Here is a 19,947-nt window from a genome sequence, read left to right as displayed (position 1 = left end):
TTCAAAATGCAATTTCTATGTTTTCTTATAGTAAAAATATCATTATTTGATCTTTTACTCTAATTTCTCTGATTTGTTCTCATAGATCTCTGGATTTTCTACTCTTCCAGATTCGTTTAGCATTTCAATACTCTATCAATCCAGTATTTTGGTACTCAGCTAGTTCAGCGTCCCAGTACTCAGGAAGCTCAGTGACCCTGTATTTCATCCAATACTCATTCGACAATCTTGCACTCGTCAACAGCTTAAAGCACACGAATGTCACCTCCTAAAAAAATAATTAAAAGCGAAACTCCTTGCCATATATAATAAAATAAATATGACATCATCATAGTTGGCTATTATATGCCTTCAAAGGTTTACTGGATGCTAAAACCAAAACAAAAGTATCCAAGAACGGTGGACTTTCAACCACCAAAGAGTAAACATGCGCCGTACATCTTTTTCAAAATGCAACACAGTAACCAAAAGAAGGATTAAACTAACAAAATTAATTTTGACCAAATGATAAAATAGTAAGTAACCCTCAACTTTGTAGAAGCCCACTCTATCACACTTAATGGAAGAAAAAGAAAGGATTCATATTGCAGTGAAGGATTTCTTTGCAGAACCACTGCTAGAACCCGTACGAATCACCTTTAGAACATTAAACCTTACAGTCTTGGACAAGGGCCTGATACAAGCAAATCATATAAAATGTTAACAACCAATAAAAACAGAAAAAAGAATAACAAGTTTTAGTGGATATTCCCATAAATAGATTTACCTGCATTGCCCAATGATAACATGATCCCCTTCTTTGACACAGAAACAGGGTGAAATATGGGCTGGTATGTTCGAATGTCTCGTTTCATATCTGTTAAGTATGCAGACATTCAAAAATTACTACTTAAATGGAACTGTATACAAATATAATTGCAATTCACTATAATGTTCTCTAGTTACCTCTGATATTTCTTGACAAAATGGAGATAGTCCCTACGGACAATAATTGTCCGTGTCATTTTAGCACTGTAACATGTTCCAGCTAATATACGACCTCTTATTGAAACAATACGAGTGAATGGGCACTTCTTGTCAATGTAGGTCCCTACATAAAAACCAAGAAAACCTAGTTCACACAATCAAGTGGAGAAAGACCCAAAAACATATAACGGACAAATACGTGTATTGACAATCTAGTTGAGAAACATTGCAGCAATATAAAATAATATGCACCAATCAGAAAATATTTGCACGAATCAGTGGAAACCGAAAGACCAAAATAAAAATTATAGATAAAAATAAAATAATAAATAAATAAATAAAACCAATATGATTGCACAACTTCTAGTTCATGTATCAGAATCAAGAAAAAACGAAAACTAATCATAAGAATGACATCTTGATTATTCTTAAGATTCTTAATTTTGCTTTTATTATCATATGTTAACGATGAAGGAAAAGGAAAAAAATTAATCAGTGCATACAGATAATAATAAAAATAAAAACCGTAGGGCAATGATCATTCAACTGCCTCTCAGCACCAAGTATCATAGCTTCTTGAAATTAGTTCCAAAGCTTTGAATCTTTCAGGTAAGATCGGATATGCAAAACGGAGTCTGTAAAGAATACCATCTTTCTCTGTAAAGAAATAATTAAAAGCGAAAATCGAGTCTGTAAAGAATACCATCTTTCTCTGTAAAGAAATAATTAAAAGTGAAAACCGAGTCCGTATTATTTTTATGACAGTAACCCCGCAGATGGTTTTCCTGCATCTGGAATGATTGTTTGCCTGCATCTGGAATGATTGTTTGTTGGCCACAGCTGTACAGGGCAAGCATGGGGTTATCTTTGCAGTTGATGATTTCTTGCTAAGTTCCCTGCTAGTAGTGAATTTAATTAATTGCCTTGGCACTGATTGACGAGATAGCAGAAGTTGGTTCTGTTGGCAAACCTATGATGGAGGGAGTTCCTACTTTCTTTGAAAATGCTCAAAAGGTGCCTTAGAACACAAGATATATTGTAAACACAAGAGATAAAACTGTTGCAAGTTGGTTTTGTTGGCAAACCTATGACGAAGAGAGTTCCTACCTTCTTTGGAAATGCTCAAAAGGTGTCTTAGAACACAAGATATATTGTAAAAGCTTTAGACAAGATTGTTGCATCATTACTTATGCTATTAGAATTTGGTACTCAAAAAGCACTTCCATACCTGGCATGCTACTTTTACCACTAACGTTCTTAATAAACAGGGGCTCTTCAGCTACAGAGACCTACAGAACGTGTGTTCAAAGAATTAAAAACATCCTACAAAAAGGATTTTTATTGTATCAATTTGGATGATTCATCATATAGCTATTTTTGAATCACAGCAGCTACTTCCCTGACTTCACAGACACTATATATTCTGGTAAACAATAAGAAAGAAATGTGATTCTGCATTCAATTAATTCATATGGATTGATAGTTGAAGATCTACAGCATAGTGTGAGCCTGGTAAGTGATTGATGCACGTATGGGGCATGAGAAGTCTATTCCAGTCTATACTAAATTATAAAGGGCTCTTGTTGACAGGTTTAATTGTGTTTTTATCATGATGGAGTCAATTTTCAGTCTTAAATATGAAGACTTAAAATGTATTTCAACCTCAAATGTATTTATGGGAAACAACTAAAAGGCAGTGTTAGAATTTTCTCCAGAGTCCAATACACATGGATCAAGTAAGTCACATTTAAATTGGCAAGCACAAAGACATTTCAAATGGCACCAGGATCCCTGCTTTCCAGACGGTGATAATTTTCAGTCTTATGGGTGGAATCGTGGTAATTTCTTTGCATGCAGGTGGCATGCAGCTTCAGTCTTCTCGGGAGAAACACCAAGATGGTTGATGCCCACATAGGAAACTAAAATGTCTCCAAGTAAAGGGTAGCACTAAGATAGTCACAAGATGTTCGTTGCCACAATCAAGCATTCTTGTCCCATCGAGTTCCCAATATATGTTGTTAGTAGAGCAGATATGATCTCAACCATTATGAGTTCATTCAACCATACCCCCATACTAACAAACAATATTTTGGGAATTCATAACAACTACACCATTTCTATACCTGGTGTGTCTTCTTACTCGTGGAACCTTGCTACAAGGAAGCATTTTGGCATTCAAATGGATAATTTAATAGAAACAACAATTAAATGCACAATAATATATACAAACAAAATATATCGCAATAATCAAATCTGCCCAAAATTTAATCACCATACCTTGAATAGCTTCTTTGGGGGTCTTGAAGCCAAGACCCACATTCTTCCCAAACCTGTTGCCACCTTTTCCAGGACATTTCCCCTTCCCAGACTTCTCAGAACTGCAACAATATAAATTAAGGATCAAAAGAGAAGCAAATCAAAAGATTCTAAACATGAAATAAAATCAAATAATACTACAATATGATTACCTGAGAAAGACTTTTGGTTGCTTTAGAAAATCTCTCTCAGTCTATGAAAACAATACAAGGAATTTGTATCAGAGATGTCCCATTAGTTGATAACAATGACAAGACTAACAACAACGTTTTCACTGTTCACCCATAAATACAAGCTTCAGAGTGGCATAAAATATTGCAAAAAGGCGTTTGGCTTCTATTAAAAGGGCTTGTTATGGTTAACTGCTTTTTTATAAATAAACCCATCTACCAATATTTGAGCATAGCGATAGAATAATAGAATGGATGATCGGAGATCCTATCCCAATATTACATATTGATATAACTTGGTGTTGCAGGGGTTAGATACATTAGCTCACTTGCATCACATGCATACAGTTCCCATGAGATTTTTCATAAAATTTTCAGATGAACCTATTTATGTCCCCATTAAAGGCTTCATCAAATTTATAGATGAAACTATTTATGTCCAATATTAAAGGTTGTTGGGCGATGGGGATACTTATGGATATATTGGATTAAGGTTGTAGTTGGTGTTGCAGGGTATCTTAGAGTTCATACTATTGAGTGGTGAGAAGTTGTTGGAACATACTCATTATATTCTACAACACTTTACTCTAAAATTCGTATTGTTGTTGAATCTACTATTGTTGAGTAACAAGGGCTGCCAGCGAGAGACGAAATCACCTTATGAAGCCCAAGCCCTAGCTCAACAATCCAGTAGCGTACTCGACACTTTAGGTACTCAATTAAAACTCTGCAATACATACACACAGCTATGCATGGTACCATTAAATGCCCTCTACTGCATACAAATCTTAGGAACATTGAACCTTCAGATTTCTCCGAAACATAACCTCAGGAGATAATCTCTAACCACAACACTCAGCACATACAGTAGCATATCCACCACAATGCTATATGCAACACCAAGTAAACCTTTGCAGTCTGATCTAATAGTAGCCTATGTAAGAACTCTTATTCATCTACACATACTCATATCAACAAGCCATCGTACCTTAGCAGTCAATCAAGACCACACATGTTCTGGGTGCATCTCAGACAATCACCATGTACTGGCTCCACTATCTTTCATGACCATATCGCATGACATCAGCAACTAGGAGATACACCATGCACGTCAAGGAGTCTCATATACTTTTAGCAGTCCTGTCATCTAAGCAATTTTCTACTTCATTCCTTCTTGCAGTTTTGGACATATTTTAGCAATTCATGAGTAGACAACAATCAGCAAGACTTAGCCTTGACATTGATCAGAATTTGATTACTTTCCTATACAAAAAATGCTACTGACTTTTGCCCTTCCTCAAGATTGACACTTAAAATAGTCTTCTTGCTGATATTTATCAAACCTCTAATCCGACCCTGAACTGTTGTACCATGCAATTTATCTTGTTCCTTCAAACAGGCCCAAATTAACCCTTACAAATGCTTCAAGAGGCTTCCTGATTAGACCTTCTTCTGTGCCTTAACAAGACATTCTTTATGCAGCCAAAGCAGCCCTAGATCTTGCTTCTGTGACAGGACCGATCTTGCTTCACTGAGACTCGCCCTAATCAGGTCGCTTTGACAGTGATTTAATGGCTTGCTACTGCAGCCCTAATTAGGCCTTAAACGTTAGCAAAAATTGATCATGATCAACAACTTGGAGCTCGTTTTCAACAGGCTATGTCTTACAAATTCAGCTTCAAAATTCTCCTTAGAAACAGCCTTAGAGTCATTCTTAACCAGCTTCTGTCTCGTCCTCAAATAGCCTCTGTCTTGTCCTTAACACAGCCTTAGGGATGATGGAATTTGTGCCTTAGGAAGGCCGAATTCTTGTCACAGAAAGATCAAATCTGTCTCAGAAAATGCTGCGAGATAGTCCTCAGACCGTGCCTCAGGATAGGGTTTGGATTTCACTTCGGACCTCAGAAAATGGCCTCAGGAAGGGGGCCAAAACAGTGCCTCAGTAGGCCTCAGACCAGGCCAAGATTGGCCTCAGAACTTGTTGTTGCACGGTATATACCCATACCCTGCATTGAGATCAAACGTTAGCAAAAATTGATCATGATCAACAACTTGGAGCTCGTTTTCAACAGGCTATGTCTTACAAATTCAGCTTCAAAATTCTCCTCAGAAACAGCCTTAGCATCATTCTTAACCAGCTTCTGTCTCGTCCTCAAATAGCCTCTGTCTTGTCCTTAACACAGCCTTAGGGATGATGGAATTTGTGCCTTAGGGAGTTCGAATTCTTGTCACAGAAAGATCAAATCTGTCTCAGAAAATGCTGCGAGATAGTCCTCAGACCGTGCCTCAGGATAGGGTTTGGATTTCACTTCGGACCTTAGAAAATGGCCTCAGGAAGGGGGCCAAAACAGTGCCTCAGTAGGCCTCAGACCAGGCCAAGATTGGCCTCAGAACTTGTTGTTGCACGGTATATACCCATACCCTGCATTGAGATCAATAGCTTTAACATGAGCTTGCAACTCCAAACACGCAAAAGAACCATGACAAAATCAAGAACCCCGTTTGATTAAAGTACTAAAGTCTAAACTCAAATCCCCATTGTTTAAAAAAATAAAAAGTCCTGGGAAAATCCTGAGCTGGCCGTTCGTAAGACAACTGGAGAAAAAAAGACCAGCGCAAGGCACCAACACATTGGAATATCTTGTTTTTATTATTAACAAGATCCTAATAAAGTTGGCATCATGTTCATTGCCACAATCAAGCATTCTTGTCCCATCGAATTCCCAATATATGTTGTTAGTAGAGCAGATATGATCTCAACCATTATGAGTTCATTCAACCATACCCCCATACTAACAAACAATATTTTGGGAATTCATAACTACTACACCATTTCTATACCTGGTGTGTCTTCTTACTCGTACAACCTTGCTACAAGGAAGCATTTTGGCATTAAAATAGATAATTTAATAGAAACAACAATTAAATGCACAATAATATATACAAACAAAATATATCGCAATAATCAAATCTGCCTAGAATTTAATCACCATACCTTGAATAGCTTCTTTGGGGGTCTTGAAGCCAAGACCCACATTCTTCCCAAACCTGTTGCCACCTTTTTCAGGACGTTTCCCCTTCCCAGACTTCTCAGAACTGCAACAATATAAATTAAGGATCAAAAGAGAAGCAAATCTAAAGATTCTAAACATGAAATAAAATCAAATAATACTGCAATATGATTACCTGAGAAAGACTTTTGGTTGCTTTAGAAAAGCTCTCTCAGTCTATGAAAACAATACAAGGAATTTGTATCAGAGATGTCCCATTAGTTGATAACAATGACAATACTAACAACAACGTTTTCACTGTTCACCCACAAATACAAGCTTCAGAGTGGCATAGAATATTGGAAAAAGGCGTTTGGCTTCTATTAAAAGGGCTTGTTATGGTTAACTGCTTTTTTATAAATAAACCCATCTACCAATATTTGAGCATAGCGATAGAATAATAGAATGGATGATCGGAGAGCCTATCCCAATATTACATATAACTTGGTGTTGCAGGGGTTAGATGCATTAGCTCACTTGCATCACATGCATACAGTTCCCATGAGATTTTTCATAAAATTTTCAGATGAACTTATTTATGTCCCCATTAAAGGCTTCATCAAATTTATAGATGAAACTATTTATGTCCAATATTAAAAGTTGTTGGGCGATGGGGATACTTATGGATATATTGGATTAAGGTTGTAGTTGGTGTTGCAGGGTATCTTAGAGTTCTTACTATTGAGTGGTGAGAAGTTGTTGGAACATACTCATTATATTCTACAACACTTTACTCTAAAATTCGTATGGTTGTTGTATCTACTATTGTTGAGTAACAAGGGCTGCCAGCTAGAGACGAAATCACCTTATGAAGCCCAAGCCCTAGCTCAACAATCCAGTAGCGTACTCGGCACTTTAGGTACTCAATTAAAACTCTGCAATACATACACACAGCTATGCATGGTACCATTAAATGCCCTCTAAACTGGGAAACTAAGGGAAGGAACTTCCCTTTACTGCTCTTATTTTCAAGACAAGGAGTGGAAAACTAAGGGAAGGAACTTCCCTTTACTGCTCTTATTTTCAAGACAAGGAGATGGTTGATGTTGGAACCAGCAACTTATAATTTACCCAAAAAACAAAAATATTAAAATCACTTGTTATTATAAAAGCCAAGGCTGGCTGCAGCTGCAATGAATTTAACCATACTCAATTAAATAAGAAAAAGAAAAAACGTCTTCTAAGGGCAAAGCAGAGAAATGAGAATACAATAGATATAGATTTCATTTCCAACCTCCCTAACTTTAAACAATTTCACATTTAAAACCTAGATATACCGTTACTCTCCTCTGAAACATTACGAGCAATTTTTAATTAGGCATGAAAACACTAAAGATGTCAATGAAACAATTTATTTAACAGTAATTTATTGCTCTTAACGCTGAAAACTGAGAAAATAAGGGGAGAAGTTACTCTTTTCTTTTGAAGAAACAGAGATGTGAGATTAGCTGCCTATAATTTATGAAGGGGAAGATTTGCCCTACACTGATTTTGTCACGAAGAGAATGAGATCGGCTACCTGTAATTTAGGAAAAGTATAAAAATAAATTAAAATTTCTTGCTACAATAACAACATTTAATTAAAAAAATGTCGGCTAATAAACACAAAGAAGTGGAATGACATAATAATATTTAATTTACAAGAAGAGGAAAAAAAAACGCCCACTGAGAGTAAAACAAAGCCAAAAAATCAAATACCTAATTGACTCCATATCCAACGTGTGAGTTGATTCAGCTCCCAATGCTCCGTTTTTTTCACAGATTCAAAACCCATTAACACAACACATTGGAAGCGCTTCTAGAGCACATGAACACACAAAAACCAGACAATTTCACATATATAACACACATAAGACATATAACATGAAACAGAGAAACAACGAGACAACACAACAAATTGGAAGCGCTTCCAGAACAAATATTTCAGAATCAGCATACAATTATAGAAACAAATAATCTACCACCATACCATAAATGTTAGCACCAAGGAATCAGAAAGGGACGCTAAATTTGCAGTAAACCCGAAACGAATCCCCACTTTTAGCAAAAACACTGCTAGATTTAACGATTTCATATCATTGGGCTCCCGCAGTAATGATGAACCATGATAAGCATTAAATACACCGGTAAAAGCGGAAGCCGCGAGGCCACCACGCCAGTAAAGCCGGAAGCCTAGAGGCCATCCAGAGGCTTCATTGGAAGATCTCGTCAGAAAAACGCCGCTGCCTAGTACAGATTTAACGCATTAAAAATTTCTTTTGTGGCTACCCTCTTTTATCAAAGAGACAGGGCAGCTGCGCTTCTCACCTTTCATTCATCGTTGCCCTCTTTCTCACCTTGAAGGGTGAAACATGTGAATCATCGTTGCCCCCGTTCTCACCTTGAAGGGTGAAACATGTGAAATCGAAGCGCTGGAATGGTCCTGGCACAAACAAAACAAATCCAAGTGAAGCTGCTGGCACAAATTTGTACAAAATGCAAAATGATATTTAAAATAGAGAGCTTCGTTCTGCAATTAACACGAATCGTGTAAAACGCAAATCCAAGTGAAGCTGCTGGCACAAATTTGTACAAAATGCAAAATGATATTTAAAATAGAGAGCTTCGTTCTGCATTTAACACGAATCGTGTAAAACGCATTAAGCAGAACAGAGTGAAAAAGAAGGGTTTTCTTAATAAAAACTAGATATTATGGGCCAAACAAATGTAAGAAAAACAACAGTTGAATTTGAAAGAGCTCAATAAACCAAAATCTTCTTCACTCCAGACAATCGCTTGTTCTTCCGCGGAAACCCTAAAAAAATCCAAAATACATAAAAAGCATTCAAGGAATAGAGCTGGAGTACCTGTTCTGCCATGGCTGCAGGAATTCAAGACTTCTAACTTTGCATTTCAAGGCCTCTGTCGCTCCCGCTCCTACCTATCGCTGGCTGGCGGTGCGTCTGTCCGGCTTTCTCATTAACGGTTCAGTTCTGGATGAGTGTTCGATCAACGATCACAAATCATTCAATCGTCTAACATCACAAATCGACGGTCAACAATAGGACACGGTGGCGGCTGAGGCAATCTATTTCAAAGGGAAACGCCTTACGGCGTAATTATTTTTCTAACCCTCAAGACATTTTACATCATGATTTTTTACATTTTTTTTTTACATCTCAAGGGGGAAAACCCATTTGAACAAGACCCTCACAGACTACCCATTTCTGCGACACAAATATAATCTAGCAGATCAAGCAATTTGTAATAAAATAACCTAACCAAATAGTTAGGATTATTCCCAAATCACTTTTACATAGACTCAATCTAGCACACTAGGACTCCCCTAACATTCTGGTGACAAAATCCATTCTGGCTTTGGGGTAAGGCTGAAGGAAAACTCTGCCGACCATGGATCGGTGAGACAAAAAACCTTCCGGAATGTAGATCGTCATTAAAAAATTAGGTTTACCTAGGCAATTACATACATGACATGGATCTGCTGAGATTATTTACAATTTACACATGCAGAAAGGGTTTACAATATAACATGATCAAGCTGATGATGATAGTCGAACGGCACGGACACGTTGATCAAGCGTTATCCCTTTTGCGAAAAAAGGGGGTGTACTGCTATGGGTCGTTGACACGTAGTGGTCAACATCTGGCTCTACTTGGGGACACGTTGCTGCATTGTAGGAATGTGAGAATCCAGAATCTACATCCACGCAACACACAACAAAACATAAGTAGCGTCCATCCAAAAATCATCATATAACATTAAGCACAGGAAAGATATAAGCTCTTCATTTATTAACTATCTAGTAACATGAAAAGTAAATCTAATCCTAAAACAGAAATGAAATGCTGAAATGACAAGGTGTAGGGTTAGAAATATAATATAGAGGATGCCCCATGGCATCAAATGTTATCTTTGAAGAATAGCTTGAGCATTTGGCCATTCGCAGGTAAGTCAAGTGGTTCACCATCCAATCTGCTCAAGTGGAATGAATTTGGCCTAGTAATGTCTCGGGTAATGTATGTTCCCAGCCACAAACTGTCAAACTTCTTATGTTTTCTCGGTTTTTCATTCTTGCGATCCCAAAGGAGTACCATATCTCCAACCTGCAAAGATCTAGATCGAGATGATTTATCAAAGCTTTTCTTAATGTTAGATTGACTTTTACATATATTATCAAAAGTTGTCCTACGAGTTTCATCCAACTCCACTATCTGATCAATTCTATGTTGAACAACATCTTTATTAGTGGAAAAATGTTAGAGGAGTTGATAAGCTGGCAATTTCAGGTGCACAGGTAAGGTTACATCCAAGCCATAAACCAATTCAAAGGGACTTTTACCAGTAGCTTTCTTTTTAGTAATCCTATCTGCCCATAAAGCATACTTGATTTTGCTATCCCAAGCTCTTTTATTATCCCCTACTATCTTCTTGATAATGGTTATGAGATTTTTATTACTTGATTCAACAAGTCCATTACCCTGAGGATAGTAATTTGATGAATGAGATAAAACAATGCCATACTTGAAACAAAAAGACGAAAATTCTGAAGAACTAAAAGCCTCAGCATTATCAATGGTGATCTTAGCAGGGACACCAAATCTAGTAATGATATTATTTTCAACAAAATCCATAATAACCTTTTCAGTGGCATTCTTAGTAGGGATTGCTTCAACCCATTTAGTGAAATAATCGGTAGCAGTCAAAATCCATGAGTAGCCATTGCTAGAATTTTCATGAAACTTCCCGATGAAGTCTAAACCCCAATGCTGAAAAGGTGCCTCCACAACGACAGGTTGCAAGGGCAAGGCAGTAAGCTTATGTTTCCCAGTGAACAGTTGGCAGGCTTGACAACTTCTAACAAACTTATGCACATCAGAAAAAATCGAAGGCCAATAATAACCATCTCTCAGAATTTTGTGGGCAATTGTTCTAGCAGCATAATGACCACCACAAAACCCCAAATGAAACTCAGAAACTAACTTCTTGGACTCAATTTCATCAACACACCTAAGTATTATGCCGTCAGGATTTCTCCATCCAAGGCCATCCTTCATGACGCAATACTTTGTGGATTTTAATCTAAGAGCCCTTCTCTTATGTGTGACTAAATGGTTATGACATGGAAGATTTAACAAGTAATAAATAATGTCCTTGTACCACTCATGCTCTCCTAATCTTTGCAACTCAGGTGAAGATGAATCATTCAAACAAATCAAACCAAGAGCTTTCTTATTACCTTTGGTCATCATTTGAGCCAAGCCTTGGCCTTTGACTAACCTAGTAGGTCTAATCTCCAAATCATACTCTTGTATTTTAGTAACCCACCTAGCACGAGTCCCTAAGCAATCAGTTTGAGTCAATATATCTTTAATCGTGGAATGTGGGACAAAAGCAATGATTTTGGAATAACCCACATAAGTCTTGAAATGCTTAAGAGATTTGACTAAGGCATAGGATTGCTTTTCCAATTTTACTTTAATTCAGAATTTTGAAGCGCTCTACGCATGAAAGCAATAGGTTGCTCGTGACCATCGTTATTTCTTTGCAATAAGACACCAGCAATGGTATCTTCAGAAGAAAAAGAGAAAATCATGAAAAGCCTAAAACAGGGGCTTTTGCAATAGCACCTTTGATCTCCTAAAAAGCCTTTTTGTCATCTTCTTGCCAAAAAAAATTTACATCTTTTTTCAAAATACTTTGAATGGGCTTAGCTACTTCCACGTAATTTGGAATAAATCTTCGAAGAAAATTTGTTTTTCCAAGAAAAGACTAAAGGGACTTAAGATTATGGGGAAGAGGAATCTTTTGGATTGCCTCAACTCTTTCAGGATCAATCTTGATTCCATCTTTAAAAATGATGTGACCAAGTAATTTCCATTCAGTTACTCCAAAAACAGACTTAGCCGGATTTAGAGAAATCTCATACTCTGTACATCTATCAAAAACTTGCCTAAGATGACTTATATGACTAATACCATCCTTAGAAAAAACAGTAAGATCATCCTGATAAATTTCGATAAATTTCCCAATTAAACCTTTGAAGGCATAATCCATAGCCCTTTGAAACGTAGCCCCGACATTGGTTAATCCAAACGGTATTCTAATATATTCGAAAGTACCCCATGGTGTGGTGAATGTAGTTTTGTGACGATCCTCTTTTTTAAACCATACCTAATTATACCCAGAAAAACCATCTAGCAATGACATCATTCCAGAACCAGTTACTCTTTGCAACATAGTCTCCATGTTTGGCAAAGGGTAATTATCTTTCTTACATGCTAGATTAAGGTTTTGAAAATCGACACAAAGTCTTATTGTACCATTCTTTTTCCTAACAATCACCAGGTTGGAACACCATGTTGAATGCCTCATTTGAGCAATAATTCCTGCTGCAAGCATCTTTGAAAGCTCCTTTTGAACCAAAGGGGCTAGCTTAGGATTAATCTGCCTAATCTTTTGATGAAATGGTTTAGCATTTTCCTCTTTCAAAGGGATAGTATGCTCCATGACATCTTCCCTATAGCCTTTTAATTCATCATAAGAAAATGCTAAAACATCCCGACATTCACGAAGTAAATTGGTTAAATTCTTTCTTTCTTCAATGTTAGTACCCTTACCAATTTTAATGATCTTTGGATCCTTAGAAGTACCAATGTTTACCTCGATGTATTCGCCTGGATCCATTTTATTTTCCTCTTTCATCTTTGTGGCATCATGCCGATCAAAGTGTTGTTCTAAAGAAACCACATTCCTAGGAGTAGGATTTATGATATCTTCATGATCATCAAATCCATCCTCCTTAGAATCTATCCGAAAATTTTCAAACTCATCCAAATTATCAAGAAAATGAATCACCTGTTTCTCATCATCAAAAACTTGTCAATGCTCTGAGTTATCTGAAACATAAGGTCTAAATATAACTTCCATTTTTATCTTATCCTTAATCAACTCATCAGATAAGAGCAAAGTAGAAGCAGCTACAGCAAGCTCATCTGCCGAACTATTCTACTCTCTTGGGATAGCCTCCAAGTCAAGGGCATCAAAGTACTCCATAGTATCCCATACAACATTTCTATAGTTCTTTAACCGTTGATTTTTACATGTAAATTTATTTTTAATTTGCATGATAATTAAGTCAGAATCCCCCTTGATGCTAAGCAACTTAACTCTTAAAGCCTTTGCCAACTCAAGACCCAACAATAAAGCTTCATATTCGGCAACGTTGTTGGTTGCTTCAAATTCCAATCGATAGGCAAACTTCAAAATATGACCAAGGGGAGATTTTAATACTATTCCTGCACCTTTACCATGCCTAGACGACACCCCATCAAAATACATGTACCAAACTTTATCCTTGAAACCCCCAATGTTTTTATCAACCTTATCATCGGGAAGAACTATGGAATTAGATAGGATAGCATAATTTCCAATGTCAGATTGTTCTTTAATTATTTCATTATGAGGTCTCCTAGGATCTTCAACATGGAATCTTCTCTCAGGCTCTCTATTAAGTCTCACAAACCCATCCCCTCTAGGAGACGGATTCATAGCATATGACCAATTCATTTGAATACTCCCTCCTAGATCAGAGGCCCATTTTCTAGATAAAAGCATACCCCAAGCATCAGGCACATCAACAGCGACAATGTCCATAACAATCATAATGTCAGGGTAAACTGATAAATGAACCTGTAAATCCTTTATCAAACCGTGAACTTCAATCTTCTTAGAATCCATGGCACATATATTGTTGTAAGGCCTAGAAACTCTTAACTTAAGTTGTTCCATGACCCTCTTGGTCATGACACAAGCTAATGCACCAGAATCCATCATGCAATTATTCAATTTATATCCATTAACCATCAAAGTAATAAATAAAGGCCGATGATCTTTGTTATCTGAATCTTAACTTTGCAAATATATAGGAGCATCCTGATAATCAATCTCCGGTGCCTTCTGTTGAGAAACATTCACTTGAGGAGCTTCAATAGCTTTTAGTAACTTAGCCCTTTGGGAAGGAATCTTCACAATCTCGGAGACAGGAACCCAGATTTTTGCATTATTAAACCAACTTCCCAGATCGACATCTAATCCAGAGTTTGAACCCGGGTTAAAAATTTGAGGGGGAATTTGATTCCCGCTTTGATCTTTATCCCTTCTCTGATAGGTTAAACCTTTATCTTTAGCAATTTCCATGATTCGCTCTGGAGAAGGCTTCTCACCATATAATTTAACCATCATATCATCTTCATTCTCAAAATTATTTATACTAAAAGCTGATGTGGGAGTCATAACATCTCAACACTTTTCCTTAACTTCCATCCAGTCTTTCATAGACAAAGAAAATTCTTTACCCACACAATTTATTTGATTACCTGCCCCAAACATTCCATTATCCAAAATTCTTCTAACTATGGGGCAAGTTGCCTCCTCATGAAGAGCATCACAAGCCCGACAATAAGGCAGAGCGTCATCGACCAAATTAGTATGTTCAAGCGGATTAGGTGGTCTCTGCTCACTAGATTGACCTTTCTTCTGCCAATTATTATTTCGATTATTATTATTATTTCTAGGCTGGAAATTTTGCATTTGAGCTCTTTCCATTTGGACCAACCTATTCTGCAAAGTAGTTATTTCCTTAGCATGGTTAGAGGTTAATTTCGCTTGGTTAATCTCCATGCTCTCAATTTTTTGCAGTAATTTTTGAACAAGGTCGTTATCAGATTCTTGAATCTCTTTTCCTTTAGGTTCTTTCAATTTCGTTGAAGCCCTATCAAAACCTGAGATTTCAGACTTCCCAGATGTTGCCTTATCCTTTTCAAGCTCTACTGCTAAAGCTTGACAATCCCTATAATTAGGAAGTTTAGCATGTCTTAACTCATAAGAAGGCTCAGGGCTAAAGGCATCAATATAAAAGTCTTGAAGAGATTCATCAGTAGGTTTATAATCTTGAGGTAATTCCTTAATGGTATCATTGAACCTCTTATTAAATTCTTCTACGGTCTCATTTTCTCTCCTTTTAATGATACTGATAGCTTTTACGAGATGCCTCCCTTCTCTCTTATCTCCATACTTTTCCTTAAAGGCATTAACAATCGATTGCAAAGAATCAAATGAATTTTGAGGCTTTTCCGTAAACCAGTCTAAAGCATCGTCCTCCAAGGTAAGAACAAAAAGGGTCATTTTTACATCCTCATGATTAAAATCAGCAGCCCTTGCATACTTACCCAACCATGAACTAAAAGATTTTAGATGAGAGTTAGCACTGACCGCATTATTGCCTTGAAATATAGGCAATTTATCCATCCCATGCTTTGGAATATCATTGGGATAACCTTGAATGTTAGCAAAATCACACGGGGCGAATATGTCCATGATGTCGTGCTCGACTGGGTTAGTAAAAAGCAAACGGATATCAGAGAGGGCTTCTTGTCCGAGATTAACAAGAAGGGTACGAGAAGAGAGTTTGTGTAATCATACTCTAAGAGCCCTTTCAGGATTAGGAGCGGGACTAACTAAACTTCTTGGATGTCTTCTAGTATACACTCTTACAGAAGATATATGAAGTGGAGTCCCCGCCCAGAGAAAAAGTCTAACATGGAATAACCTGAAAGCAAGAAGCCAAGGACAAGGAACTTATCCTGGTGAGAGGCGAAAGGGATGAGAGGAAAGGAATGAGATGAATATCGAAGAAACCAAGGACAGAACAACTCTATCCCCGGTAGCGGCGCCAAAAAATGTTGTCGCATAGAATGTCTAGGCACCGCGACAATGCTCAGATCGGGGGTTGTCACCCTGATCCCCGATCTCTCCGTTTAAGCTGTCTCCCTACAGCAAGCTAAGGGGGGTAGACCCTATGGACAAATGGGATGAAGGAGAACCAGCTGGGAATCAACCGGCTCAGGAGACACAGCGAGGCAATCGAATACTTGATTAAGGCTCAACAAGATTTAGAATTTGATTAAATTTTAAATGATTAATACCAGTGCCTTATGGAGTCAATGATCCAAGTAATTGATTATCAACTTCTGCTTAGGAAGATGAAATCTATTTGCAATTCCACAAAAAATCTTTAACAATCGCTTGAAAATATTTGCAAAATGTCTAGCATGTAATGAGCATTTAATAATTCAAGCAATGACGATCAAAATTCACAGATGCGCAATGCCTTAGCAATTAAATTTCATGAGATACAAATACTTTAATCAACCACGAGATTTAAACGCTAACCAGTTTAGATCCTAGGATTGAAAGATTTATACTTAGTGACCCAAATCTAGGAAATTAACCACCTTCCTATAGTTAAACTTAGGATATAGAAAATTCAAGCACATTTAACTAAGAAAAAAAAGATTGATACGACACAAGCTCTTTTTTTTAGATTTTATCCTTAGCACAAAAATACACCAATAAGAAAAAAAAAAAATTAATGATTTTTTGATGTTTTTTTTTAACTTTTAGGATTTTTTAACTATTTTAGAATTATTTTTTTTTTTTTTAATTTTGAGATTTAAAAAAAAATAAATTATGAGTCTTAAGTTATAGATGAAATCAAATTAAAAAATAGATAAATAAATAAATAAATCATAATAAGACAGCAAAACGAAAAATTAAAAGAAAATGAATTTATGAGAATCGAATCCTAACCTAAGTCAAAATTTAATAAAACTAAAACGGATATTCATATGCTAACCCTAACTTACCCATACGTATTATAAAAATAAAAATAAAAAAACGAAATTTTTTATGTTTATTGTGTGCAGGTAAGTCGACGGTAGCGAAGGAAGGAGCAGGATGGAGAGGTAAGGAAAACGCAGGCTTGGACAGCGAGGAAGGTTGTATCGAGGGTAGATGACATAGGTTTACAACTGCCTATTAATGGAGTTGAGGAAACGAAGAAGATGCAGCGAGTGCTAGCGAAGTTTGCCCGACGAGTTGGAAGCAGCACATGGATGAAGCAGGGAGTGATCTTCGATTTAATGCTGAGCTGCAGGTATGCGGATGACAGTGGAATAAGGTGAGTCAACTCGATGGAAGGAGCTGAAAACTGCGTGAAAAGATCGCAGTGAAGAGGAGGATGGAGCTACGCAGGCCAGGGATAACGTGGGCAATGGATACGTAGCAAGGAGGGAGAGCTGTGTGGTTTGATGGGAGAGCCGCAGAAATGGACGCAGGTAGAAAGGGATGAGGATGGCGCTGAGGATTTGGAGGGCTTAGATATGGCAACGATGGAAGGAGGATGTTGCTGCAAGGGAGTATGGCAGCGTGAAAGGGATTTGAGGGGGCTTTCTATTCTCCTTTTGCAGGTTTGAAGAGGCGGCCAGCAGCGCAGATTCGAAGAGAAAGCAGGGTTGGTGCCTTTTTTTTTAATTCGAAATGCACAGTGAAACCCCACTAGGCAGCCAATCAATCTGCAAAAATTTCACCAGAACCTAAAATTATTTTCCAAAAAAAAAATAAAAAAAAAAATATATATATATATATATATCATTTTGCTTCAGATTTCTTAATTGAAACCACTGTTTTACAAACCGGCCGTTTCGAAACTGACTCGGCCGAGTCGAACCGTTTCAATAGCCTGAGGACTGACCCGGCCAAGTAACCGGTCCGGTTGACCGAGTCACACATGACTCGGCCGAGTCACAAGGGGACGGCTGGGCAGCGTAAAAACATAAAAAAAAAAAAAAAATCATTTTTTTGGTATTTTTTCAAATTTTTAATGCAGTTTATGGATTCCAAAGTGTTATAGTAATTTGCTAAATGTTTTTGGGGTCCATTTCCCCCTCCCAAACCCTATTTAAGACACCCAAATGTTCTCATTCACTCACAGCAGTCTTATGCATTTGAGTGAGAGTCTTCTTTGAGAATTAGTGAGCAGTTCTTGAGCTTGTTTTGGAGCAGCAGCGAGGAGTCTTGGAGGAGCATTGTAGCTGGAGTGAGGAGCTTCTTAGGCAGCCATTTGGAGCAGCATTGAGGCGCTGATTCTTGGAGCAAGCTTGAGGAGGCAGTTTGTGCCTGGAGGTATTTTTTTCCACCTCTATAAATCTGTTTTTGCTTAGTAAATTTTAGGTGCATATCAAGAAAGCTTAGAGAGTGTTTTTTGTCAAATAAATGAACATTGAATCAATTTTATTTTTTTTTCATTTTCAGATTGTTTTCCTAGTCAAAAAATGGCACCTAGAGCAAAAGATCCTGCTTGGGCATATGTTGAAATGGTTGATAGTCAAATGCATTGCAAATTTTGCCATAGGAAAATTAAGGAAGGTCCTGGGGGCATTAATAGGCTGAAACAACACTTGGCAGGGATTAGAGGCCAAATTACCCCATGTACCTCACCAGAAATTGGGGAGATTAGAAAGAATTTGTTGGCCAGCTTTGAGAAATTTAAAGAAGATAAGGCTAGGCAAAAAGAGATACAGGCTGAAATTGGGACGAAGAGGGAGATACAAAAAATGATGGCTACCAACCCCCACTATGATTTTGAGGGTTCTTCCTCTATCCCTCAAACTGAGGCATCCAACCCTTTCCGTTATGTTCCTCCCTCTTTTGGTTCTGTTCAAGATAAGGGAAAGGGTAGAATGAATTTGAAAAAGGTTGATGTGACTATCAAAAGTTATTTCACTCCCTCCTCTCCATCAGATGCACATGGTCCTGAAGTTAGTAAAGGTCAAATTCAGCCCACTTTAGATGACCATTGGAAGAAAGAATTGAGGGAGACTGCTTGTGACTACATAGCTAGATGGTGGTATGATGCTGATATCCCCTTTAATGCTGCTCGTTCACCATATTATGAGCCTATGTTTGATGCCATACATGCTGCTGGAAAAGGCTTCAAAGGCCCTACTATGCATGAGCTAAGGGGGTTTCGTTTGCAGAAAGAAATTCAATCCATTAATGAGTATTTGCAAGAGTTCAGGGACTCATGGGAAAGAACAGGGTGTACCATCATGTCAGATGGATGGACTGATCAAAGAAACCGTACCATCATAAACTTTCTTGTCTTCTGCCCACAGGGAACCATGTTTTTAAAATCAGTTGATGCATCTGATAAGGTAAAAGATGGCCACTTGTTGTTTCAGCTATTGGATCAGGTTGTTCAGGAGGTGGGGGTGGCTAATGTTGTTCAAATCATCACAGATAATGCCTCTAACTATGTTCTTGCTGGTAAACTGTTAGAGGAAAAACACAAGACCATCTTTTGGACCCCATGCGCTGCACATTGCATAGACCTCATGCTTGAGGATATTGGAAAATTAGATTGGGTCAAAAACACTGTAGATCATGCCAAAAGCATAACAAAATTTATCTACAATCATACACTGGTTTTGAGTCTCATGAGGAAACACACTGGAGGCAAGGATATTATTAGGCCTGCCATCACTAGATTTGCTACACATTTTTTGACATTGCAATCTATGCTTTCCCAACATAGAAACTTGCAAAA

General features: G+C 37.5%; 1 protein-coding gene across 8 annotated transcripts; it reads right to left on the bottom strand.

Annotated features, from left to right (window-relative positions):
- Window positions 1–288: 288 nt before the first annotated feature.
- LOC149246454 (small ribosomal subunit protein uS17z-like) lies at window positions 289–9,497 on the bottom strand. Of its 8 annotated transcripts, XR_016266522.1 has the most exons (10): window positions 9,349–9,497; window positions 8,810–8,924; window positions 8,472–8,728; window positions 8,201–8,300; window positions 7,987–8,021; window positions 6,639–6,679; window positions 6,448–6,548; window positions 3,244–3,344; window positions 946–1,090; window positions 767–856 (listed from the first exon to the last, which is right to left on the bottom strand). XR_016266522.1 is itself a non-coding variant. In XM_089457919.1 (8 exons), the coding sequence occupies exons 3-8, from the start codon at window positions 6,487–6,489 to the stop codon at window positions 580–582; spliced, it is 513 nt and encodes a 170-aa protein (XP_089314045.1). In that variant the 5' UTR covers window positions 6,490–6,548; window positions 6,639–6,679; window positions 7,308–7,924; the 3' UTR covers window positions 289–579. The 8 variants fall into 8 exon arrangements, 6 of the variants coding, with proteins under 6 accessions (XP_089314045.1, XP_089314042.1, XP_089314041.1 ...); XR_016266523.1 differs by lacking the exon at window positions 9,349–9,497 and having other exon boundaries at window positions 8,201–8,297; window positions 8,810–9,275; XM_089457919.1 differs by lacking the exons at window positions 7,987–8,021; window positions 8,201–8,300; window positions 8,472–8,728; window positions 8,810–8,924; window positions 9,349–9,497 and adding exons at window positions 289–673; window positions 3,435–3,475; window positions 7,308–7,924.
- Between the last annotated feature and the right edge of the window lie 10,450 nt (window positions 9,498–19,947).

This window comes from Pinus tabuliformis, chromosome 7 (genome assembly GCF_031772625.1).
Source record: "Pinus tabuliformis cultivar Carrire ecotype Pingquan chromosome 7, CPIR1, whole genome shotgun sequence".
Taxonomy (NCBI): domain Eukaryota; kingdom Viridiplantae; phylum Streptophyta; class Pinopsida; order Pinales; family Pinaceae; genus Pinus; species Pinus tabuliformis.
The sequence above is the reverse complement of the archived record's forward strand: the minus strand, read 5'-3'. Positions and strand labels throughout refer to the sequence as shown.

Excerpts from the sequence above, each read along its gene's own strand:
- LOC149246454 (XM_089457914.1), bottom strand. Across the intron at positions 8,022-8,200 it reads TTGGATATGGAGTCAATTAG|GTAGCCGATCTCATTCTCTT; the intron begins GTATTTGATTTT and ends CCTAAATTACAG. Across the intron at positions 1,091-3,243 it reads CCCCAAAGAAGCTATTCAAG|GGACCTACATTGACAAGAAG; the intron begins GTATGGTGATTA and ends GTTTTTATGTAG.